Raw genomic sequence first — 26222 nt, 5'->3', positions numbered from 1 at the left:
CTCCCTAACCCTACCACTCCTCCTCCAACCCTACCACTCCTCCTCCCCTAACCCTACCACTCCTCCCTAACCCTACCACTCCTCCTCTAACCCTACCACTCCTCCCTAACCCTTCCACTCCTCCTCCAACCCTACCACTCCTCCTCTAACCCTACCACTCCTCCCCTAACCCTACCACTCCTCCCTAACCCTACCACTCCTCCTCTAACCCTACCACTCCTCCTCCAACCCTACCAACCCTACCACTCTCCTCCTCCAACCCTACCACTCCTCCTCTAACCCTACCACTCCTCCTCTAACCCTCCTCCTCCCACCCTACCACTCCTCCTCCAACCCTACCACTCCTCCTCTAACCCTACCACTCCTCCCCTAACCCTACCACTCCTCCTCCTAACCCTACCACTCCTCCAACCCTACCACTCTCCCCTAACCCCTACCCACTCCTCCTCTAACCCTACCACTCCTCCCTAACCCTACCATACCACACCTCCCTAACCCTCCACTCCTCCTCTAACCCTTCCACTCCTCCTCCTAACCCTACCACTCCTCCTCTAACCCTACCACTCCTCCTCCAACCCTACCACTCCTCCTCTAACCCTACCACCCTCCTCTAACCCACTCCTCCTCTAACCCTACCACTCCTCCCCTAACCCTAACCCTACCACCCTCCTCTAACCCTACCACTCCTCCCCTAACCCTACCAACTCCTCCTCTAACCCTACCACTCCTCCTCTAACCCTACCACTCCTCCTCTAACCCTACCACTCCTCCTCTAACCCCACTAACCAACCCTCCTCCTCCAACCCTACCACTCCTCCTCTAACCCTACCACTCCTCCTCCTAACCCTACCACTCCTCCCCAACCCTACCACTCCTCCTCTAACCCTACCACCCTCCCTCTAACCCTACCACTCCTCCTCCCTAACTCCTCCTCTTAACCCTACCACTCCTCCCAACCCTACCACTCCTCCTCCAACCCTACCACTCCTCCTCTAACCCTACCACTCCTCCTCTAACCCTACCACTCCTCCTCTAACCCTACCACTCCTCCCTCCAACCTACCACTCCTCCTCTAACCCTAACCCTCCTCCAACCCTACCACTCCTCCTCTAACCCTACCACTCCTCCTCTAACCCTACCAACCCTACCACTCCTCCTCTAACCCTACCACTCCTCCTCCCTACCCTCCTCCCTAACCCTACCACTCCTCCTCTAACCCTACCAAACCCTACCACTCCTCCTCTAACCCTACCACTCCTCCTCTAACCCTACCACTCCTCCTCTAACCCTACCACTCCTCCTCTAACCCTACCACTCCTCCCTAACCCTACCACTCCTCCCCAACCCTACTCCATCTACCCTAACCTTTACTCCTCCCCTAACCCTACCACTCCTCCTCTAACCCTACCACTCCTCCTCCCTAACCCTCCCCAACCCTACCACTCCTCCTCTAACCCTACCAACCCTACCACCTCTAACCCTACCAACCCTACCTCCTCCCCTAACCCTACCACTCCTCCTCTAACCCTAAACCCTACCACTCCTCCTCTAACCCTACCACTCCTCCTCTAACCCTACCACTCCTCCTCTAACCCTACCACTCCTCCTCTAACCCTACCACTCCTCCTCTAACCCTACCACTCCTCCTCCAACCCTACCACTCCTCCTCTAACCCTACCACTCCTCCTCTAACCCTACCACTCCTCCTCTAACCCTAACCCTCCTCCTAACCACCACTCCTCCTCTAACCCTACCACTCCTCCACTCTCCTCAACCCTACCACTCCTCCTCTAACCCTACCAACCCTCCTCCTCCAACCCTACCACTCCTCCTCTAACCCTACCACTCCTCCTCAACCCTACCACTCCTCCTCTAACCCTACCACTCCTCCTCCAACCCTACCACTCCTCCCCCTAACCCTACCACTCCTCCTCTAACCCTACCACTCCTCCTCCAACCCTACCACTCCTCCTCTAACCCTACCACTCCTCCTCTCTACCCTCCCTAACCACCTCCTCCTCCAACCCTACCACTCCTCCTCCAACCCTAACCCTACCACTCCTCCTCCAACCCTACCACTCCTCCTCTAACCCTACCACTCCTCCCTAACCCTACCACTCCTCCTCTAACCCTACCACTCCTCCTCTAACCCTACCACTCCTCCTCCACCACCTCCTCCAACCCTAACCCTCCCTAACCCCTACCACTCCTCCTCTAACCCTACCACCTCCTCTAACCCTACCACTCCTCCTCCAACCCTACCACTCCTCCTCTAACCCTACCACTCCTCCTCTAACCCTACCACTCCTCCCTAACCCTACCACCCTCCTCCTCCCTAACCCTCCTCCAACCCTACCACTCCTCCCTAACCCTACCACTCCTCCTCTAACCCTACCACTCCTCCCCAACCCTACCACTCCTCCTCCAACCCTACCACTCCTCCTCCAACCCTACCACTCCTCCCTCTAACCCTACCACTCCTCCTCTAACCCTACCACTCCTCCTCCAACCCTACCACCCTCCTCTAACCCTACCACTCCTCCTCCAACCCTACCACTCCTCCTCTAACCCTACCACTCCTCCTCCCCTAACCCTAAACCCTACCACTCCTCCTCCAACCCTACCACTCCTCCTCTAACCCTACCACTCCTCCCCTAACCCTACCACTCCTCCTCCAACCCCACTCCTCCTCCAACCCTACCACTCCTCCTCCCCTAACCCTACCAACCCTACCACTCCTCCTCCAACCCTACCACTCCTCCTCTAACCCTACCAACCCTACCACTCCTCCTCTAACCCTACCACTCCTCCTCCTAACCCTACCCTCCTCCAACCCTACCACTCCTCCTCTAACCCTACCACTCCTCCTCCAACCCTACCACTCCTCCTCTAACCCTACCACTCCTCTTCCAACCCTACCACCTCCTCCAACCCTACCACTACCACTCCTCCTCTAACCCTACCTCTAACCCTCCTCCTCCCTAACCCTACCACTCCTCCTCCAACCCTACCACTCCTCCCCTAACCCTACCACCACTCCTCCTCCAACCCTACCACTCCTCCTAACCCTACCACCCTCCTCTAACCCTACCACTCCTCCTCCAACCCTACCACTCCTCCCTACCACCCCTAACCCTACCACTCCTCCTCTAACCCTACCACTCCTCCTAACCCTACCACTCCTCCTCTAACCCTACCACTCCTCCTCCAACCCTACCACTCCTCCTCTAACCCTACCACTCCTCCCTAACCCTACCACTCCTCCCTAACCCTACCACTCCTCCTCCAACCCTACCACCTCCTCCTCCAACCCTACCACTCCTCCTCTAACCCTACCACTCCTCCCCTACCACCCCTAACCCTACCACTCCTCCTCTAACCCTACCACTCCTCCTCCAACCCTACCACTCCTCCTCCAACCCTACCACTCCTCCCTAACCCTACCACTCCTCCTCAACCCTACCACTCCTCCTCCAACCCTACCACTCCTCCTCTAACCCTACCACTCCTCCTCCAACCCTACCACTCCTCCTCTAACCCTACCACTCCTCCTAACCCTACCACTCCTCCCCAACCCTACCACCCTCCCTCCAACCCTACCACTCCTCCTCTAACCCTACCACTCCTCCTCCTAACCCTACCACTCCTCCAACCCTACCACCCTCCTCTAACCCTACCACTCCTCCTCTAACCCACCTACCACTCCTCCCTCCCCTCCTCCCCCTACCACTCCTCCTCCAACCCTACCCCTACTCCTCTAACCCTACCACTCCTCCTCTAACCCTACCACTCCTCCTCTAACCCTACCACTCCTCCTCTAACCCCCAACCCTACCACCTCCTCTAACAACCCCTACCCTCCTCCAACCCTACCACTCCTCCTCTAACCCTACCACTCCTCCTCTAACCCTACCACTCCTCCTCCAACCCTACCACTCTCCTCCAACCCCACTACCACTCCTCCTCTAACCCTACCACTCCTCCTCCAACCCTACCACTCCTCCTCTAACCCTACCACTCCTCCTCTAACCCTACCACTCCTCCTCCAACCCTACCACTCCTCCAACCCTACCACTCCTCCTCTAACCCTACCACTCCTCCTCCAACCCTACCACTCCTCCTCCAACCCTACCACTCCTCCTCTAACCCCACTCCTCCTCCAACCCTACCACTCCCTCCTCTAACCCTACCACTCCTCCCCTAACCCTACCACTCCTCCTCTAACCCCACTCCTCCCTAACCCTACCCTCCTCTAACCCTACCACTCCTCCAACCCTACCACTCCTCCCCTAACCCTACCACTCCTCCTCCAACCCTACCACTCCTCCTCCTAACCCTCCCACCCTCCTCCTCCAACCCTACCACTCCTCCTCCCTAACCCCACCTCACCCTACCACTCCTCCTCTAACCCTACCACTCCTCCTCCAACCCTACCACTCCTCCTCTAACCCTACCACTCCTCCTCCAACCCTACTCACTCCTCCTCCAACCCTACCACTCCTCCTCCAACCCTACCACTCCTCCCAACCCTACCACTCCTCCTCCAACCCTACCCTCCTCTAACCCTACCACTCCTCCTCCTAACCCTACCACTCCTCCCCTAACCTACCACTCCTCCTCTAACCCTACCACTCCTCCTCCAACCCTAACCCTCCTAACCACCCTCCTCTAACCCTACCACTCCTCCCCTCTAACCCCTACCACTCCTCCCTCTAACCCCTACCACTCCTCCTCTAACCCTACCACTCCTCCTCTAACCCTACCACTCCTCCCTAACCCTACCACCTCCCCTCTAACCCTACCACTCCTCCCCAACCCCTAACCCTACCACTCTAACCCTACCACTCTCCTCCTAACCCTACCACTCCTCCTCTAACCCTACTCACCCTCCTCCTCCTAACCCTACCACTCCTCCTCTAACCCTACCACTCCTCCTCTAACCCTACCACTCCTCCTAACCCTACCACTCCTCCCTAACCCTACCACTCCTCCCCTAACCCTACCACTCCTCCTCCAACCCTACCACTCCTCCTCTAACCCTAACCACTCCTCCTCTAACCCTACCACTCCTCCTCTAACCCTACCACTCCTCCTCCAACCTACCACTCCTCCTCTAACCCTACCACTCCTCCTCTAACCTACCACTCCTCTTAACCAACCTACCACTCCTCCTCCAACCCTACCACTCCTCCTCTAACCCTACCACCTCCTCCAACCCTACCACTCCTCCTCCAACCACTCCTCCTCTAACCCTACCACTCCTCCTCTAACCCTACCACTCCTCCTCTAACCCTAACCTCCTCTCCACTACCACTCCTCCTCCAACCCTACCACTCCTCCTCTAACCCTACCACCTCCCCAACCCTTCCTCCTCCTCCAACCCTACCACTCCTCCTCCAACCCTACCACTCCTCCCCCTAACCCTACCACTCCTCCCCCTAACCCTACCACTCCTCCTCTAGCCCTACCACTCCTCCTCCCTAACCCCCCTACCCTACCTCCTCTAACCCTACCACTCCTCCTCTAACCCTACCACTCTCCCCTAACCCTACCACTCCTCTCTAACCCTACCACTCACTCCTCCTCCCAACCCTACCACTCCTCCTCTAACCCTACCACTCCTCCTCTAACCCTACCACTCTTCTAACCCTACCACTCCTCCCCCTAACCCTACCACTCCTCCTCTAACCCTACCACTCCTCCTCCAACCCTACCACTCCTCCAACCCTACCACTCCTCCTCCAACCCTACCACTCCTCCTCTAACCCTACCACTCCTCCTCCAACCCTACCACCTCCTCCTCTAACTCCCCTAACCTACCTCCTCCTCCCTACCACTCCTCCTCTAACCCTACCCTCCCTCCCTAACCCTACCCTCCTCCTCTAACCCTACCACTCCTCCTCTAACCCTACCACTCCTCCCCTAACCCTACCACTCCTCCTCCAACCCTACCACTCCTACTCTAACCCTACCACTCCTCCTCTAACCCTACCACTCCTCCTCTAACCCCTCTATATCCTCAACCCTACCACTTAACCCTACCACTCCTCCTCTAACCCTACCCTCCTCCTCTAACCCTACCACTCCTCCTCTAACCCTACCACTCCTCCCTAACCCTACCACTCCTCCTCTAACCCTACCACTCCTCCTCTAACCCCTACCACTCCTCCTCTAACCCTACCACTCCTCCTCCAACCCCTACCACTCCTCCCTCTAACCCTACCACTCCTCCTCCAACCCTACCACTCCTCCTCTAACCCTACCACTCCTCCTCTAACCCTACCACTCCTCCTCCAACCCTACCACTCCTCCTCTAACCCTACCACTCCTCCTCTAACCCTACCACCCTCCTCCTAACCCTACCACTCCTCCTCTAACCCTACCACTCCTCCTCTAACCCTACCACTCCTCCTCTAACCCTACTCCTCCTCCTCTAACCCTACCCTACCACTCCTCCTCTAACCCTACCACTCCTCCTCTAACCCCTCCTAACCCTCCTCCTCTAACCCTACCACTCCTCCTCCAACCTCTACCACTCCTCCCATAACCCTACCACCCTCCTCCAACCCTACCACTCCTCCTCTAACCCTACCACTCCTCCTCCAACCCTACCACTCCTCCCTAACCCTACCACTCCTCCCTAACCCTACCACTCCTCCTCTAACCCTACCACTCCTCCTCCTAACCCTACCACTCCTCCTCTAACCCTACCACTCCTCCTCCAACCCTACCACTCCTCCTCCAACCCTACCACTCCTCCTCCTAACCCTACCACTCCTCCTCCAACCCTACCCTCCTCCTCTAACCCTACCACTCCTCCTCTAACCCTACCACTCCTCCTCCAACCCTACCACTCCTCCTCTAACCCTACCACTCCTCCTCTAACCCTACCACTCCTCTCCTCCTCCAACCCTACCACTCCTCCTCTAACCCTACCACTCCTCCTCCAACCCTACCACTCCTCCTCTAACCCTACCACCCCTCCTCTAACCCTACCACTCCTCCTCCTCCAACCCTACCACTCCTCCTCTAACCCTACCACCCTCCTCCTAACCCTACCACTCCTCCTCTAACCCTACCACTCCTCCTCTAACCCTACCACTCCTCCTCCAACCCTACCACTCCTCCTCTAACCCTACCACTCCTCCTCCAACCCTACCACTCCTCCTCTAACCCTACCACCCTCCCTAACCCTACCACTCCTCCTCTAACCCTACCGCTCCTCCTCTAACCCTACCACTCCTCCTCTAACCCTACCACTCCTCCTCCAACCCTACCACTCCTCCTCCAACCCTACCACTCCTCCTCTAACCCTACCACCCTAACCACTACCACCCTCCCAACCCTACCACTCCTCCTCTAACCCTACCACTCCTCCTCCTAACCCTACCACTCCTCCTCTAACCCTACCACTCCTCCTCCAACCCTACCACTCCTCCTCCAACCCTACCACTCCTCCTCCAACCCTACCACTCCTCCTCCAACCCTACCACTCCTCTAACCCTACCACCCTCCCTCTAACCCTACCACTCCTCCTCAACCCTACCACTCCTCCTCTAACCCTACCACTCCTCCTCCAACCCTACCACTCCTCCTCTAACCCTACCACCCCTCCTCTAACCCTACCACTCCTCCTCTAACCCTACCACTCCTCCTCTAACCCTACCACTCCTCCTCCAACCCTACCACTCCTCCCTAACCCTACCACTCCTCCTCTAACCCTACCACTCCTCTTCCAACCCTACCACTCCTCCTCTAACCCTACCACTCCTCCCCTAACCCTACCACTCCTCCTCTAACCCTACCACTCCTCCTCTAACCCTACCACTCCTCCTCCAACCCTACCACTCCTCCTCCAACCCTACCACTCCTCCTCTAACCCTACCACTCCTCCTCCAACCCTAACCCTACTCCTCCTCTAACCCTACCACTCCTCCCTAACCCTACCACTCCTCCTCCCTAACCCTACCACTCCTCCTCTAACCCTACCACTCCTCCTCCAACCCTACCACTCCTCCTCTAACCCTACCACTCCTCCCCTAACCCTACCACTCCTCCTCTAACCCTACCACTCCTCCTCCAACCCTACCACTCCTCCCCTAACCCTACCACTCCTCCTCTAACCCTACCACTCCTCCTCTAACCCTACCACTCCTCCCTAACCCTACCTCCTCTAACCCTACCACTCCTCCTCTAACCCTACCACTCCTCCTCCTAACTCCTCCTCAACCCTACCACTCCTCCTCTAACCCTACCACTCCTCCTCTAACCCTACCACTCCTCCTCTAACCCTACCACTCCTCCTCTAACCCTACCACTCCTCCTCTAACCCTACCACTCCTCCTCTAACCCTACCACTCCTCCTCCTAACCCTACCACTCCTCCTCTAACCCTACCACTCCTCCTCTAACCCTACCACTCCTCCTCTAACCCTACCACTCCTCCTCTAACCCTACCACTCCTCCTCTAACCCTACCACTCCTCCTCCAACCCTACCACTCCTCCTCCAACCCTACCACTCCTCCTCCAACCCTACTACTCCTCCTCTAACCCTACCACTCCTCCTCCAACCCTACCACTCCTCCCCTGATTGTAGTAAACTAATGGACAACAACAGTTAGGCTTCTACTTCCAGTTTATACGAGCTGTGTACATTTCACGGACACAATATGTTTTACTAAATGTTTTCAAATGAAACAAAATACCTTGTTTAGAAGCTTTTAGAATTGACTTCCTCTCCTCTCTTTCTCTCTCTATCTCTCTCTAAACTCTCTCCTCTCTTTCTTTCTCTCTCTCCTCTCTCTGTAAATTCTCTCTCCTCTCTCGCCTCTCTTTCTCTCTCTAAACTCTCTCCTCTCAATCCTCTCTCCTCTCTTTCACTCTCCTCTCTCTCTGTCCTCTCTCTCTGTCCTCTCATTCTCTCCTCTCTTTTTCTCTCCTCTCTTTTCCTCTCCTCTCTTTTTCTCTCCTCTCTTTCTTTCTTTCTTTCTTTCTTTCTCTTTCTCTCTCCTCGGTTTCTCTCTCTCTTTCTCCCACCTCTCTTTATCTCTCTCTCTCTCTCCCCTCCATCTCTCTCTCTCTCTCTCTCTCTCTCTTTCTCTCCCCTCCCCTCTTTCTCTCTTTCTTTCTCTCTCTCTCTCTCTCTCTCTCACTCTCTCTCTCACTCTCTCTCTCTCTCGCTCTCCCTCCCTCTCTCTCTCTCTCTCTCTCTTTTCCCCCTCTCCTGCCTCTTCCATTTCTCCTCCCCTCCAGGTAAACCCTTACACCCTACGTTTCGAGGGCACGTGGGCGACCAGCTTCGACAAGCGCGGGGCGAGCAACGCCTTCATGGCGTGCGGCGTGCTGTACGCGGTGCGCTCCGTCTTCCAAGACGACGAGGGACAGACAGACAGAGGAGGAGGAGGTGGAGGGGATATGGTGTTATATGCGTTTGACACCAGTAGAGGGCGAGAGGTGCCGGTCCAGATCCCCTTCCCTAACCCCTACCAGTATATATCATCTATAGACTACAACCCACGGGACAACCAGCTGTATGTGTGGAATAACTACTACGTGCTGAGATACCCTCTGCAGTTCAGACCGCCCCAGCCTACCAAAGGTGTGTGTGCCCGGGGGAAGGGCAGGGTGTGTGTGGGGGGCAGTTTACTAACCAGAATGATAATATATTTGACCCCTCCCACCCCATGCCTCTCTCCTCCAGGTCCTCTCTCATTTCTAATGACTACAGTTTACTAACCAGAATGATAATATATTTGACCCCTCCCTCCCCCTGCCTCTCTCCTCCAGGTCCTCTCTCATCTCTAATGACTACAGTTTACTAACCAGAATGATAATATATTTGACCCCTCCCTCCCCCTGCCTCTCTCCTCCAGGTCCTCTCTCATCTCTAATGACTACAGTGGGGTCCTACACAGCCACCGTAGCGCTGACCCCAGTACGACCTTCAGCCTCCAATCCCATCGGGGTCATCAACCGGAGTCCGGACTTGCGGCCAATCACGGCCATGGTCCCGCTGACCCCCCACCCCCCCCACCGTGCCCCCATCGCCCCGGGGGGGTCCTACGGGGGGCAGGTTGGGGTGTGTGAGGGGAGGGTGACCAGAGGGGTACAGTGGCCCCCTACACCTAAAGGAGAGATGGTGGAGAGACCATGTCCCAAAGGATCACTGGGTGAGTGTGTGTGTGTGTGTGTGTGTGTGTGTGTGTGTGTGTGTGTGTGTGTGTGTGTGTGTGTGTGTGTGTGTGTGTGTCAGTGAAATGTTTGTCTAGTGAGAAAGGGGGGGAGAGAGAGGGGAGAGAGAGAGTAAAAGAGTGGGAGACAGAGAGAGAGAGAGAGAGAGAGAGAGAGAGCGAGAGAGAGGGGGTGATACTGTAGTGAGAGCATGCTGAATGCAAATTAGGTTTTGATATCTGTCTCTCTCTCTCTTCCTCCCTTCCTCCACCCCTTTCTCCCACTCCCCCTCTCTCTCCCCACCCTCCTCTCTCCCTCCATTCCTCCTCCCCCTCTTTCTCCCCACCCTCCTCTCTCCTCCATCCCTCCTCCCCCTCTTTCTCCCCACCCTCCTCTCTCCCTCCATCCCTCCTCCCCTCTTTCTACCCACTCTCCTCTCTCCCTCCATCCCTCCTCTCTCCCTCCATCCCTCCTCACCCTCTCTCTCCCCACCCCCTCTCTCTCCCCACCCTCCTCCCCCTCTCTCCCCCCACCAGGTATAGCATCGTACCAGTGTGTGTTGTCCCCGGTAACTTGGAACTCCAGAGGGCCTGACCTCAGTAACTGTACCTCTCCCTGGGTCAGTCAGATAGCACAGAAGGTCAGTCACACACACACACACACACACACACACACACACAGGGAGGGAAGGACATGGACACACACACACAGGGAGGGAAGGACATGGACACACACACGCACACACACGGATGGACACGTGCGCGCATTCTTACGCAGGGATGCATGCATACTGTATGCACACACACATACAGACACACAGAAGGACATGGATGGAAACACACCCATACGCACGCGAAGACATACACACACAGGTCGTCAATGGACAGCACCACATAACTTTAACATGACCATATGTTCCTCCCTCCTCCCCCGTCCCCCCCCTCCCTCCCTCCCTCCTCCCCCGTTCCCCCTCTGCCCTCCTCCCCTGTTCCCTCTCCCCCTCTGCCTTCCACCCTTGTGCCCCCTCCCTCCCCTCCTCCCTTCTAGATAAAGAGTGGGGAGAATGCAGCTAACATCGCTGGTGAGTTAGTAAACCTGACGAGGGGGCGGGTCTACGCCGGTGATGTCAGCATGTCAGTCAAACTTCTAGAGCAGCTGTTGGACATCCTGGATTCTCAGCTTCAGGCCCTACGACCAGCCAACAAGGAGTCTGCTGCACGCAACTACAACAAGGTACACACACATGCATTACAACAAGGTACACACACACACATTACAACAAGGTACACACACACACACGCATTACAACAAGGTACACACACACGCATTACAGCAAGATACACACACGCTACAAGATACACACACACACACACACACTACAACAAGGTACACACACACACACACTACAACAAGGTACACACACACAGACTGTTGTAAGCATTTCACGGTAAGGTCTACACCTGTTGTCTTCGAGTGCATTTGACAAATGACATTTGATTTGATTTGTAGTACTTGTGTAACGTAAAGTGTGTTCCTGTCTACTTCAGTTGCAGAAGAGGGAACGCACCTGTAGAGCTTATGTCCAGGTAAACCACAACTCTCTATATATAGTATATAGTTAGTATAGTATAGTTACGATAGCATATTTAGTATAGTATATTTATATAGTATATTTAGTATTGTATATTTAGTATTGCATATTTAGTATCGTATATTTAGTATTGTATCTTTAGTATAGTGTCTTTAGTATAGTATATTTAGTATTGTATATTTAGTATAGTATATTTATTATAGTTTATTTTAAGTGTAGTATATTTAGTATAGTATATTTTGTATTGTATATTAAGTATAGTATATGTAGTATGTATATTTAGTATTGTATATTTAGTATAGTTTATTTAGTATAGTATATTTAGTACAGCATATTTAGTATTGTGTTTTTAGTATAGTATCTTTAGTATAGTATATTTAGTATTGTATATTTAGTATAGTTTATTTAGTATAGTATATTTAGTATAGTTTATTTTAAGTGTAGTATATTTAGTATAGTATATTTTGTATTGTATATTAAGTATAGTATATGTAGTATGTATATTTAGTATAGAATCTTTCGTATTGTATATTTAGTATAGTTTATTTAGTATAGTATATTTAGTACAGTATATTTAGTATTGTATATTTAGTATAGTTTATTTAATATAGTATATTTAGCATAGTATATTTAGTACAGTATATTTAGTATTGTATTTTTAGTTTAGATATTTAGTATAGTATATTTAGTATTGTTATTTAGTATAACATTATTAGTATTCTATATTTAGTATAGTATATGTATTATGTATATTTAGTATAGTATATTTAGTACAGTATATTTAGTATAGTATATTTAGTACAGTATATTTAGTATTGTATTTTAGTATAGTATCTTTAGTATAGTATATTTAGTATTGTATATTTAGGGTATTATCTTTAGTGTAGTTCATTTAGTATTGTATGTTTAGTATAGTATCTTTACTATAGTATATTTAGTGTAGTATATTTCGTATTGTATATTTAGTATTGTATATTTAGTATAGTATCTTTACTTTTGTATCTTTAGTATCGTATATTTAGTATTGTAACTTTACTATAGTCTCTTTAGCGTAGTATCTTTAGTATCGTATATTTAGTATTGTAACTTTACTATAGTCTCTTTAGCGTAGTATCTTTAGTATCGTATATTTAGTATTGTAACTTTACTATAGTCTCTTTAGCGTAGTATCTTTAGTATCGTATATTTAGTATTGTATATTTATATTTAGTATTGTATATTTAGTATTGTATATGTAGTATAGTATATTTAGGATTTTATATTTAGTATAGTATACTTAGTATAGTAGTATAGTATAGTATCTTAGTATAGTATCTTTAGTATAGTATCTTTAGTATTGTATATTTAGTATAGTATCTTTAGTATTGTATATTTAGTATAGTATATTTAGTATAGTATCTTTAGTATTGTAGCTTTAGTATTGTATATTTAGTATAGTATCTTTAGTATTGTAGCTTTAGTATTGTATATTTAGTATGGTATCTTTAGTATATGGGTGTGTGATATATCTCTAGTCCGGACAGGTGATTGGTTCATGAGGCTTTATATGATATAGTCTATACAGTACATAGTGTATATATATACAGTACCAGCCAAAAGTTTGGACACACCTACTCATTCAAGGGTTTTTCTTTATTTTTTACTATTTTCTACATTTTAGGATAATAGTGAAGACATCAAAACTATGAAATAACACATATGGAATCATGTAGTCACCAAAAAGGTATGTATATATATTTGTGTGTGTCTCTGACAGGCGGTGGTTCAGGTAGTTGATAACCTGTTGGGCCCTGAAGCTCTAGTCTCCTGGGCTGATATGAGGACCACTGACCAATCACGCTCTGCCTCGCTGCTATTGGACGCCATGGAGAAAGGAGCCTTTCTATTGGCTAACAACATCTACGAGGGGCGATTCAGCGACAGAGCGCCCAATGTCGGTAAGTTTGGTGTGTGTGTCTTAGCAATCTGTTCAGTTTGAAATGTAAAAACTTCCCTCTGTTTCTCTTTCATGTGTGTGTGTGTGTCTGTGTGTGTGTGTGTGTGTGTGTGTGTGTGTGTGTGTGTGTGTGTGTGTGTGTGTGTGTGTGTGTGTGTGTGTGTGTGTGTGTAGATCTAGAGGTGTATGTATTGAACACAGAGGCAGATCTACAGGACCTGACGTTCCCTCACTCCTATGACAGTGACAGTGTTCTACAGCTCTCAACTGCTACTCTACAGCAGTACAGCAGCAATGGTCAGTCACACAACCACACACACGAAAGCACAGAGACACACACACACATAAACGCACACACACACAAACGCACAAAAGACACACACACATGAACGCACAAAGACACACACGCAGACACACTCGCGCACACACACGTGCATAAACACACACGCACACAGACAGAAACACACACTTAGCCACACACACACACATGATAGTTCTGTATCTCCTCTCTCCATCTCTAGGCCAGGTGAAGATAGTTCTATATCTCCTCCTCTCTCCATCTCTAGGCCAGGTAAAGATAGTTATATCTCTCCATCTCTAGGCCAGGTGAAGATAGAACTATATCTCCTCCTCTCTCCATCTCTAGGCCAGGTGAGGATAGTTCTATCTCTCCTCCTCCTCTCTCCATCTCTAGGCCAGGTGAAGATAGTTCTATCTCTTCTCTCTCCATCTCTAGGTCAGGTGAAGATAGAACTACATCTCCTCCTCTCTCCATCTCTAGGCCAGGTGAAGATAGTTCTATCTCTTCTCTCTCCATCTCTAGGTCAGGTGAAGATAGAACTACATCTCCTCCTCTCTCCATCTCTAGGCCAGGTGAAGATAGTTCTATCTCTTCTCTCTCCATCTCTAGGTCAGGTGAAGATAGTTCTATCTCTTCTCTCTCCATCTCTAGGTCAGGTGAAGATAGAACTACATCTCCTCCTCTCTCCATCTCTAGGTCAGGTGAAGATAGTTCTATCTCTTCTCTCTCCATCTCTAGGTCAGGTGAAGATAGTTCTATCTCTTCTCTCTCCATCTCTAGGTCAGGTGAAGATAGAACTACATCTCCTCCTCTCTCCATCTCTAGGCCAGGTGAAGATAGTTATATCTCTTCTCTCTCCATCTCTAGGTCAGGTGAAGATAGAACTACATCTCCTCCTCTCTCCATCTCTAGGCCAGGTGAAGATAGTTCTATCTCTTCTCTCTCCATCTCTAGGTCAGGTGAAGATAGTTCTATCTCTTCTCTCTCCATCTCTAGGCCAGGTGAAGATAGTTCTATCTCTTCTCTCTCCATCTCTAGGTCAGGTGAAGATAGTTCTATCTCTACTCTCTCCATCTCTAGGTCAGGTGAAGATAGTTTTATCTCTTCTCTCTCCATCTCTAGGTCAGGTGAAGATAGTTATATCTCTTCTCTCTCCATCTCTAGGTCAGGTGAAGATAGTGCTATCTCTCCTCTCTCCATCTCTAGGTCAGGTGAAGATAGTTTTATCTCTTCTCCCTCCATCTCTAGGTCAGGTGAAGATAGTGCTATCTCTCCTCTCTCCATCTCTAGGTCAGGTGAAGATAGTTCTATCTCTCCTCTCTCCATCTCTAGGTCAGGTGAAGATAGTTCTATCTCTCCTCTCTCCATCTCTAGGTCAGGTGAAGATAGTTCTATCTCTCCTCTCTCCATCTCTAGGTCAGGTGAAGATAGTTCTATCTCTCCTCTCTCCATCTCTAGGTCAGGTGAAGATAGTTCTATCTCTTCTCTCTCCATCTCTAGGTCAGGTGAAGATAGTTTTATCTCTCCTCCTCTCTCCATCTCTAGGTCAGGTGAAGATAGTTATATCTCTTCTCTCTCCATCTCTAGGCCAGGTGAAGATAGTTCTATCTCTCCTCTCTCCATCTCTAGGCCAGGTGAGAGATAGTTCTATCTCTCCTCTCTCCATCTCTAGGTCAGGTGAAGATAGTTCTATCTCTCCTCTCTCCATCTCTAGGTCAGGTGAAGATAGAACTCTTCATCTCCTCCTCTCTCCATCTCTAGGCCAGGTGAAGATAGTTCTATCTCTTCTCTCTCTCCATCTCTAGGTCAGGTGAAGATAGTTCTATCTCTTCTCTCTCCATCTCTAGGTCAGGTGAAAATAGAACTACATCTCCTCCTCTCTCCATCTCTAGGCCAGGTGAAGATAGTTCTATCTCTTCTCTCTCCATCTCTAGGTCAGGTGAAGATAGTTCTATCTCTTCTCTCTCCATCTCTAGGTCAGGTGAAGATAGTTCTATCTCTTCTCTCTCCATCTCTAGGTCAGGTGAAGATAGTTCTATCTCTTCTCTCTCCATCTCTAGGCCAGGTGAAGATAGTTATATCTCTCCTCTCTCCATCTCTAGGTCAGGTGAAAATAGAACTTCTATCTCTCTCTCTCTCCATCTCTAGGCCAGGTGAAGATAGTTCTATCTCTTCTCTCTCCATCTCTAGGTCAGGTGAAGATAGTTCTATCTCTCTCTCTCTCCATCTCTAGGTCAGGTGAAGATAGTTCTATCTCTTCTCTCTCCATCTCTAGGTCAGGTGAAGATAGTTCTATCTCTTCTCTCTCCATCTCTAGGTCAGGTGAAGATAGTTCTATCTCTTCTCTCTCTCCATCTCTAGGTCAGGTGAAGATAGTTCATCTCTCCTCTCTCCATCTCTAGGTCAGGTGAAGATAGTTCTATCTCTTCTCTCTCCATCTCTAGGTCAGGTGAAGATAGTTCTATCTCTTCTCTCTCCATCTCTAGGCCAGGTGAAGATAGTTCTATCTCTTCTCTCTCCATCTCTAGGTCAGGTGAAGATAGTTCTATCTCTACTCTCTCCATCTCTAGGTCAGGTGAAGATAGTTTTATCTCTTCTCTCTCCATCTCTAGGTCAGGTGAAGATAGTTCTATCTCTTCTCTCTCCATCTCTAGGTCAGGTGAAGATAGTGCTATCTCTCCTCTCTCCATCTCTAGGTCAGGTGAAGATAGTTTTATCTCTTCTCCCTCCATCTCTAGGTCAGGTGAAGATAGTTCTATCTCTCCTCTCTCCATCTCTAGGTCAGGTGAAGATAGTTCTATCTCTCCTCTCTCCATCTCTAGGTCAGGTGAAGATAGTTCTATCTCTCCTCTCTCCATCTCTAGGTCAGGTGAAGATAGTTATATCTCTCCTCTCTCCATCTCTAGGTCAGGTGAAGATAGTTCTATCTCTTCTCTCTCCATCTCTAGGTCAGGTGAAGATAGTTTTATCTCTCCTCCTCTCTCCATCTCTAGGTCAGGTGAAGATAGTTATATCTCTTCTCTCTCCATCTCTAGGCCAGGTGAAGATAGTTCTATCTCTCCTCTCTCCATCTCTAGGCCAGGTGAGAGATAGTTCTATCTCTCCTCTCTCCATCTCTAGGTCAGGTGAAGATAGTTCTATCTCTCCTCTCTCCATCTCTAGGTCAGGTGAAGATAGAACTACATCTCCTCCTCTCTCCATCTCTAGGCCAGGTGAAGATAGTTCTATCTCTTCTCTCTCTATCTCTAGGTCAGGTGAAGATAGTTCTATCTCTTCTCTCTCCATCTCTAGGTCAGGTGAAAATAGAACTACATCTCCTCCTCTCTCCATCTCTAGGCCAGGTGAAGATAGTTCTATCTCTTCTCTCTCCATCTCTAGGTCAGGTGAAGATAGTTCTATCTCTTCTCTCTCCATCTCTAGGTCAGGTGAAGATAGTTCTATCTCTTCTCTCTCCATCTCTAGGTCAGGTGAAGATAGTTCTATCTCTTCTCTCTCCATCTCTAGGCCAGGTGAAGATAGTTATATCTCTCCTCTCTCCATCTCTAGGTCAGGTGAAAATAGTTCTATCTCTTCTCTCTCCATCTCTAGGCCAGGTGAAGATAGTTCTATCTTCTTCTCTCCATCTCTAGGTCAGGTGAAGATAGAACTATCATCTCCTCCTCTCTCCATCTCTAGGCCAGGTGAAGATAGTTCTATCTCTCTCTCTCCATCTCTAGGTCAGGTGAAGATAGTTCTATCTCTCCTCTCTCTCCATCTCTAGGTCAGGTGAAGATAGTTCTATCTCTTCTCTCTCCATCTCTAGGTCAGGTGAAGATAGAACTACATCTCCTCCTCTCTCCATCTCTAGGCCAGGTGAAGATAGTTCTATCTCTTCTCTCTCCATCTCTAGGTCAGGTGAAGATAGTTCTATCTCTTCTCTCTCCATCTCTAGGTCAGGTGAAATAGAACTATCTCCTCCTCTCTCCATCTCTAGGCCAGGTGAAGATAGTTCTATCTCTTCTCTCTCCATCTCTAGGTCAGGTGAAGATAGTTCTATCTCTTCTCTCTCCATCTCTAGGTCAGGTGAAGATAGTTCTATCTCTTCTCTCTCCATCTCTAGGTCAGGTGAAGATAGTTCTATCTCTTCTCTCTCCATCTCTAGGCCAGGTGAAGATAGTTATATCTCTCCTCTCTCCATCTCTAGGTCAGGTGAAAATAGTTCTATCTCTTCTCTCTCCATCTCTAGGCCAGGTGAAGATAGTTCTATCTCTTCTCTCTCCATCTCTAGGTCAGGTGAAGATAGTTTTATCTCTCCTCCTCTCTCCATCTCTAGGTCAGGTGAAGATAGTTATATCTCTTCTCTCTCCATCTCTAGGCCAGGTGAAGATAGTTCTATCTCTCCTCTCTCCATCTCTAGGCCAGGTGAGAGATAGTTCTATCTCTCCTCTCTCCATCTCTAGGTCAGGTGAAGATAGTTCTATCTCTCCTCTCTCCATCTCTAGGTCAGGTGAAGATAGAACTACATCTCCTCCTCTCTCCATCTCTAGGCCAGGTGAAGATAGTTCTATCTCTTCTCTCTCCATCTCTAGGTCAGGTGAAGATAGTTCTATCTCTTCTCTCTCCATCTCTAGGTCAGGTGAAAATAGAACTACATCTCCTCCTCTCTCCATCTCTAGGCCAGGTGAAGATAGTTCTATCTCTTCTCTCTCCATCTCTAGGTCAGGTGAAGATAGTTCTATCTCTTCTCTCTCCATCTCTAGGTCAGGTGAAGATAGTTCTATCTCTTCTCTCTCCATCTCTAGGTCAGGTGAAGATAGTTCTATCTCTTCTCTCTCCATCTCTAGGCCAGGTGAAGATAGTTATATCTCTCCTCTCTCCATCTCTAGGTCAGGTGAAAATAGTTCTATCTCTTCTCTCTCCATCTCTAGGCCAGGTGAAGATAGTTCTATCTCTTCTCTCTCCATCTCTAGGTCAGGTGAAGATAGAACTACATCTCCTCCTCTCTCCATCTCTAGGCCAGGTGAAGATAGTTCTATCTCTTCTCCCTCCATCTCTAGGTCAGGTGAAGATAGTTCTATCTCTTCTCTCTCCATCTCTAGGTCAGGTGAAGATAGTTCTATCTCTTCTCTCTCCATCTCTAGGTTAGGTGAAGATAGTTCTATCTCTACTCTCTCCATCTCTAGGTCAGGTGAAGATAGTTTTATCTCTTCTCTCTCCATCTCTAGGTCAGGTGAAGATAGTTCTATCTCTTCTCTCTCCATCTCTAGGTCAGGTGAAGATAGTGCTATCTCTCCTCTCTCCATCTCTAGGTCAGGTGAAGATAGTTTTATCTCTTCTCCCTCCATCTCTAGGTCAGGTGAAGATAGTTCTATCTCTCCTCTCTCCATCTCTAGGTCAGGTGAAGATAGTTCTATCTCTCCTCTCTCCATCTCTAGGTCAGGTGAAGATAGTTCTATCTCTCCTCTCTCCATCTCTAGGTCAGGTGAAGATAGTTATATCTCTCCTCTCTCCATCTCTGGGTCAGGTGAAAATAGTTCTATCTCTTCTCTCTCCATCTCTAGGTCAGGTGAAGATAGTTTTATCTCTCCTCCTCTCTCCATCTCTAGGTCAGGTGAAGATAGTTATATCTCTTCTCTCTCCATCTCTAGGCCAGGTGAAGATAGTTCTATCTCTCCTCTCTCCATCTCTAGGCCAGGTGAGAGATAGTTCTATCTCTCCTCTCTCCATCTCTAGGTCAGGTGAAGATAGTTCTATCTCTCCTCTCTCCATCTCTAGGTCAGGTGAAGATAGAACTACATCTCCTCCTCTCTCCATCTCTAGGCCAGGTGAAGATAGTTCTATCTCTTCTCTCTCTATCTCTAGGTCAGGTGAAGATAGTTCTATCTCTTCTCTCTCCATCTCTAGGTCAGGTGAAAATAGAACTACATCTCCTCCTCTCTCCATCTCTAGGCCAGGTGAAGATAGTTCTATCTCTTCTCTCTCCATCTCTAGGTCAGGTGAAGATAGTTCTATCTCTTCTCTCTCCATCTCTAGGTCAGGTGAAGATAGTTCTATCTCTTCTCTCTCCATCTCTAGGTCAGGTGAAGATAGTTCTATCTCTTCTCTCTCCATCTCTAGGCCAGGTGAAGATAGTTATATCTCTCCTCTCTCCATCTCTAGGTCAGGTGAAAATAGTTCTATCTCTTCTCTCTCCATCTCTAGGCCAGGTGAAGATAGTTCTATCTCTTCTCTCTCCATCTCTAGGTCAGGTGAAGATAGAACTACATCTCCTCCTCTCTCCATCTCTAGGCCAGGTGAAGATAGTTCTATCTCTTCTCCCTCCATCTCTAGGTCAGGTGAAGATAGTTCTATCTCTTCTCTCTCCATCTCTAGGCCAGGTGAAGATAGTTCTATCTCCTCCTCTCTCCATCTCTAGGTCAGGTGAAGATAGTTCTATCTCTACTCTCTCCATCTCTAGGTCAGGTGAAGATAGTTTTATCTCTTCTCTCTCCATCTCTAGGTCAGGTGAAGATAGTTCTATCTCTTCTCTCTCCATCTCTAGGTCAGGTGAAGATAGTGCTATCTCTCCTCTCTCCATCTCTAGGTCAGGTGAAGATAGTTTTATCTCTTCTCCCTCCATCTCTAGGTCAGGTGAAGATAGTGCTATCTCTCCTCTCTCCATCTCTAGGTCAGGTGAAGATAGTTCTATCTCTCCTCTCTCCATCTCTAGGTCAGGTGAAGATAGTTCTATCTCTCCTCTCTCCATCTCTAGGTCAGGTGAAGATAGTTCTATCTCTCCTCTCTCCATCTCTAGGTCAGGTGAAGATAGTTCTATCTCTTCTCTCTCCATCTCTAGGTCAAGTGAAGATAGTTATATCTCTTCTCTCTCCATCTCTAGGTCAGGCGAAGATAGTTCTATCTCTTCTCTCTCCATCTCTAGGTCAGGTGAAGATAGTTCTATCTCTACTCTCTCCATCTCTAGGCCAGGTGAAGATAGTTATATCTCTCCTCTCTCCATCTCTAGGTCAGGTGAAAATAGTTCTATCTCTTCTCTCTCCATCTCTAGGCCAGGTGAAGATAGTTCTATCTCTTCTCTCTCCATCTCTAGGTCAGGTGAAGATAGTTCTATCTCTACTCTCTCCATCTCTAGGCCAGGTGAAGATAGTTCTATCTCTTCTCTCTCCATCTCTAGGTCAGGTGAAGATAGTTCTATCTCTTCTCTCTCCATCTCTAGGCCAGGTGAAGATAGTTCTATCTCTTCTCTCTCCATCTCTAGGCCAGGTGAAGATAGTTCTATCTCTCCTCTCTCCATCTCTAGGCCAGGTGAAGATAGTTCTATCTCTTCTCTCTCCATCTCTAGGCCAGGTGAAGATAGTTCTATCTCTCCTCTCTCCATCTCTAGGTCAGGTGAAGATAGTTCTATCTCTACTCTCTCCATCTCTAGGCCAGGTGAAGATAGTTCTATCTCTTCTCTCTCCATCTCTAGGTCAGGTGAAGATAGAACTACATCTCCTCCTCTCTCCATCTCTAGGCCAGGTGAAGATAGTTCTATCTCTTCTCTCTCCATCTCTAGGTCAGGTGAAGATAGAACTACATCTCCTCCTCTCTCCATCTCTAGGCCAGGTGAAGATAGTTCTATCTCTTCTCTCTCCATCTCTAGGTCAGGTGAAGATAGTTCTATCTCTTCTCTCTCCATCTCTAGGCCAGGTGAAGATAGTTCTATCTCTACTCTCTCCATCTCTAGGTCAGGTGAAGATAGTTTTATCTCTTATCTCTCCATCTCTAGGTCAGGTGAAGATAGTTCTATCTCTTCTCTCTCCATCTCTAGGTCAGGTGAAGATAGTGCTATCTCTCCTCTCTCCATCTCTAGGTCAGGTGAAGATAGTTCTATCTCTACTCTCTCCATCTCTAGGTCAGGTGAAGATAGTTTTATCTCTTCTCTCTCCATCTCTAGGCCAGGTGAAGATAGTTCTATCTCTTCTCTCTCCATCTCTAGGTCAGGTGAAGATAGTTTTATCTCTCCTCCTCTCTCCATCTCTAGGTCAGGTGAAGATAGTTATATCTCTTCTCTCTCCATCTCTAGGCCAGGTGAAGATAGTTCTATCTCTCCTCTCTCCATCTCTAGGCCAGGTGAGAGATAGTTCTATCTCTCCTCTCTCCATCTCTAGGTCAGGTGAAGATAGTTCTATCTCTCCTCTCTCCATCTCTAGGTCAGGTGAAGATAGAACTACATCTCCTCCTCTCTCCATCTCTAGGCCAGGTGAAGATAGTTCTATCTCTTCTCTCTCTATCTCTAGGTCAGGTGAAGATAGTTCTATCTCTTCTCTCTCCATCTCTAGGTCAGGTGAAAATAGAACTACATCTCCTCCTCTCTCCATCTCTAGGTCAGGTGAAGATAGTTCTATCTCTTCTCTCTCCATCTCTAGGTCAGGTGAAGATAGTTCTATCTCTTCTCTCTCCATCTCTAGGTCAGGTGAAGATAGTTCTATCTCTTCTCTCTCCATCTCTAGGTCAGGTGAAGATAGTTCTATCTCTCCTCTCTCCATCTCTAGGTCAGGTGAAGATAGTTCTATCTCTTCTCTCTCCATCTCTAGGTCAGGTGAAGATAGTTCTATCTCTCCTCTCTCCATCTCTAGGTCAGGTGAAGATAGTTCTATCTCTTCTCTCTCCATCTCTAGGTCAGGTGAAGATAGTTCTATCTCTCTCTCTCCATCTCTAGGTCAGGTGAAGATAGTTCTATCTCTCCTCTCTCCATCTCTAGGTCAGGTGAAGATAGTTCTATCTCTTCTCTCTCCATCTCTAGGTCAGGTGAAGATAGTTCTATCTCTTCTCTCTCCATCTCTAGGTCAGGTGAAGATAGTTCTATCTCTCCTCTCTCCATCTCTAGGTCAGGTGAAGATAGTTCTATCTCTTCTCTCTCCATCTCTAGGTCAGGTGAAGATAGTTCTATCTCTCCTCTCTCCATCTCTAGGTCAGGTGAAGATAGTTCTATCTCTTCTCTCTCCATCTCTAGGTCAGGTGAAGATAGTTCTATCTCTCTCTCTCTCCATCTCTAGGTCAGGTGAAGATAGTTCTATCTCTTCTCTCCATCTCTAGGTCAGGTGAAGATAGTTCTATCTCTTCTCTCTCCATCTCTAGGTCAGGTGAAGATAGTTCTATCTCTTCTCTCTCCATCTCTAGGTCAGGTGAAGATAGTTCTATCTCTTCTCTCTCCATCTCTAGGTCAGGTGAAGATAGTTCTATCTCTCCTCTCTCCATCTCTAGGTCAGGTGAAGATAGTTCTATCTCTTCTCTCTCCATCTCTAGGTCAGGTGAAGATAGTTCTATCTCTCCTCTCTCCATCTCTAGGTCAGGTGAAGATAGTTCTATCTCTTCTCTCTCCATCTCTAGGCCAGGTGAAGATAGTTCTATCTCTTCTCTCTCCATCTCTAGGTCAGGTGAAGATAGTTCTATCTCCTCCTCTCTCCATCTCTAGGCCAGGTGAAGATAGTTCTATCTCTTCTCTCTCCATCTCTAGGTCAGGTGAAGATAGTTCTATCTCCTCCTCTCTCCATCTCTAGGCCAGGTGAAGATAGTTCTATCTCTTCTCTCTCCATCTCTAGGTCAGGTGAAGATAGTTCTATCTCTTCTCTCTCCATCTCTAGGCCAGGTGAAGATAGTTCTATCTCTTCTCTCTCCATCTCTAGGTCAGGTGAAGATAGTTCTATCTCTTCTCTCTCCATCTCTAGGTCAGGTGAAGATAGTTCTATCTCTTCTCTCTCCATCTCTAGGTCAGGTGAAGATAGTTCTATCTCTTCTCTCTCCATCTCTCAGGTGAAGATAGTTCTCTCTCCATCTCTAGGTCAGGTGAAGATAGTTCTATCTCTTCTCTCTCCATCTCTAGGTCAGGTGAAGATAGTTCTATCTCTTCTCTCTCCATCTCTAGGTCAGGTGAAGATAGTTCTATCTCTTCTCTCTCCATCTCTAGGTCAGGTGAAGATAGTTCTATCTCTCTCTCTCCATCTCTAGGTCAGGTGAAGATAGTTCTATCTCTCCTCTCTCCATCTCTAGGTCAGGTGAAGATAGTTTATCTCTTCTCTCTCCATCTCTAGGTCAGGTGAAGATAGTTCTATCTCTCTCTCTCCATCTCTAGGTCAGGTGAAGATAGTTCTAAGATCTCCTCCTCTCTCTCCATCTCTAGGTCAGGTGAAGATAGTTCTATCTCTTCTCTCTCCATCTCTAGGTCAGGTGAAGATAGTTCTATCTCTTCTCTCTCCATCTCTAGGTCAGGTGAAGATAGTTCTATCTCTTCTCTCTCCATCTCTAGGTCAGGTGAAGATAGTTCTATCTCTTCTCTCTCCATCTCTAGGTCAGGTGAAGATAGTTCTATCTCTTCTCTCTCCATCTCTAGGTCAGGTGAAGATAGTTCTATCTCTTCTCTCTCCATCTCTAGGTCAGGTGAAGATAGTTTTATCTCTTCTCCTCTCCCATCTCTAGGTCAGGTGAAGATAGTTCTATCTCTCTCTCTCTCCATCTCTAGGTCAGGTGAAGATAGTTCTATCTCTTCTCTCTCCATCTCTAGGTCAGGTGAAGATAGTTCTATCTCTCCTCTCTCTAGGTCAGGTGAAGATAGTTCTATCCATCTCTAGGTCAGGTGAAGATAGTTCTATCTCTCCTCTCTCCATCTCTAGGTCAGGTGAAGATAGTTCTATCTCTCCTCTCTCCATCTCTAGGTCAGGTGAAGATAGTTCTATCTCTTCTCTCTCCATCTCTAGGTCAGGTGAAGATAGTTCTATCTCTTCTCTCTCCATCTCTAGGTCAGGTGAAGATAGTTCTATCTCTTCTCTCTCCATCTCTAGGTCAGGTGAAGATAGTTCTATCTCTACTCTCTCCATCTCTAGGCCAGGTGAAGATAGTTATATCTCTCCTCTCTCCATCTCTAGGTCAGGTGAAAATAGTTCTATCTCTTCTCTCTCCATCTCTAGGCCAGGTGAAGATAGTTCTATCTCTTCTCTCTCCATCTCTAGGTCAGGTGAAGATAGTTCTATATCTACTCTCTCCATCTCTAGGTCAGGTGAAGATAGTTTTATCTCTTCTCTCTCCATCTCTAGGTCAGGTGAAGATAGTTCTATCTCTTCTCTCTCCATCTCTAGGTCAGGTGAAGATAGTGCTATCTCTCTCTCTCCATCTCTAGGTCAGGTGAAGATAGTTCTATCTCTCCTCTCTCCATCTCTAGGTCAGGTGAAGATAGTTCTATCTCTCCTCTCTCCATCTCTAGGTCAGGTGAAGATAGTTCTATCTCTTCTCTCTCCATCTCTAGGTCAGGTGAAGATAGTTCTATCTCTTCTCTCTCTCCATCTCTAGGTCAGGTGAAGATAGTTCTATCTCTTCTCTCTCCATCTCTAGGTCAGGTGAAGATAGTTCTATCTCTTCTCTCTCCATCTCTAGGTCAGGTGAAGATAGTTCTATCTCCTCCTCTCTCCATCTCTAGGTCAGGTGAAGATAGTTCTATCTCTTCTCTCTCCATCTCTAGGTCAGGTGAAGATAGTTCTATCTCTCCTCTCTCCATCTCTAGGCCAGGTGAAGATAGTTCTATCTCTTCTCTCTCCATCTCTAGGTCAGGTGAAGATAGTTCTATCTCTTCTCTCTCCATCTCTAGGTCAGGTGAAGATAGTTCTATCTCTAGTTCTCTCCATCTCTAGGTCAGGTGAAGATAGTTTTATCTCTTCTCTCTCCATCTCTAGGTCAGGTGAAGATAGTTCTATCTCTTCTCTCTCCATCTCTAGGTCAGGTGAAGATAGTTATCTCTCCTCTCTCCATCTCTAGGCCAGGTGAAGATAGTTCTATCTCTCTCCATCTCTCTCCATCTCTAGGTCAGGTGAAGATAGTTCTATCTCTCTCTCTCCATCTCTAGGTCAGGTGAAGATAGTTCTATCTCTTCTCTCTCCATCTCTAGGTCAGGTGAAGATAGTTCTATCTCTTCTCTCTCCATCTCTAGGTCAGGTGAAGATAGTGCTATCTCTCCTCTCTCCATCTCTAGGTCAGGTGAAGATAGTTTTATCTCTTCTCCCTCCATCTCTAGGTCAGGTGAAGATAGTGCTATCTCTCCTCTCTCCATCTCTAGGTCAGGTGAAGATAGAACTACATCTCCTCCTCTCTCCATCTCTAGGTCAGGTGAAGATAGTTCTATCTCTTCTCTCTCCATCTCTAGGCCAGGTGAAGATAGTTCTATCTCTTCTCTCTCCATCTCTAGGTCAGGTGAAGATAGTTCTATCTCTACTCTCTCCA

At 48.1% G+C, this 26222-nt stretch overlaps 1 protein-coding gene across 1 annotated transcript in view; it reads left to right on the top strand.

Annotated features, from left to right (window-relative positions):
• Positions 1 to 26222, top strand: part of LOC115127768 (adhesion G protein-coupled receptor L1-like) — a 91936-nt gene that overhangs the window by 39572 nt on the left and 26142 nt on the right. The window contains 7 exon segments of the mRNA XM_065000662.1: positions 9252 to 9597; positions 9872 to 10168; positions 10706 to 10809; positions 11217 to 11402; positions 11717 to 11755; positions 13517 to 13697; positions 13871 to 13993. Coding sequence (XP_064856734.1) covers positions 9252 to 9597; positions 9872 to 10168; positions 10706 to 10809; positions 11217 to 11402; positions 11717 to 11755; positions 13517 to 13697; positions 13871 to 13993 — 1276 coding nt within the window.

Source organism: Oncorhynchus nerka, linkage group LG15 (genome assembly GCF_034236695.1).
Source record: "Oncorhynchus nerka isolate Pitt River linkage group LG15, Oner_Uvic_2.0, whole genome shotgun sequence".
Lineage (NCBI taxonomy): Eukaryota > Metazoa > Chordata > Actinopteri > Salmoniformes > Salmonidae > Oncorhynchus > Oncorhynchus nerka.
Note: the sequence above shows the minus strand (reverse complement) of the source record. Positions and strands in the feature narration are given on the sequence as shown.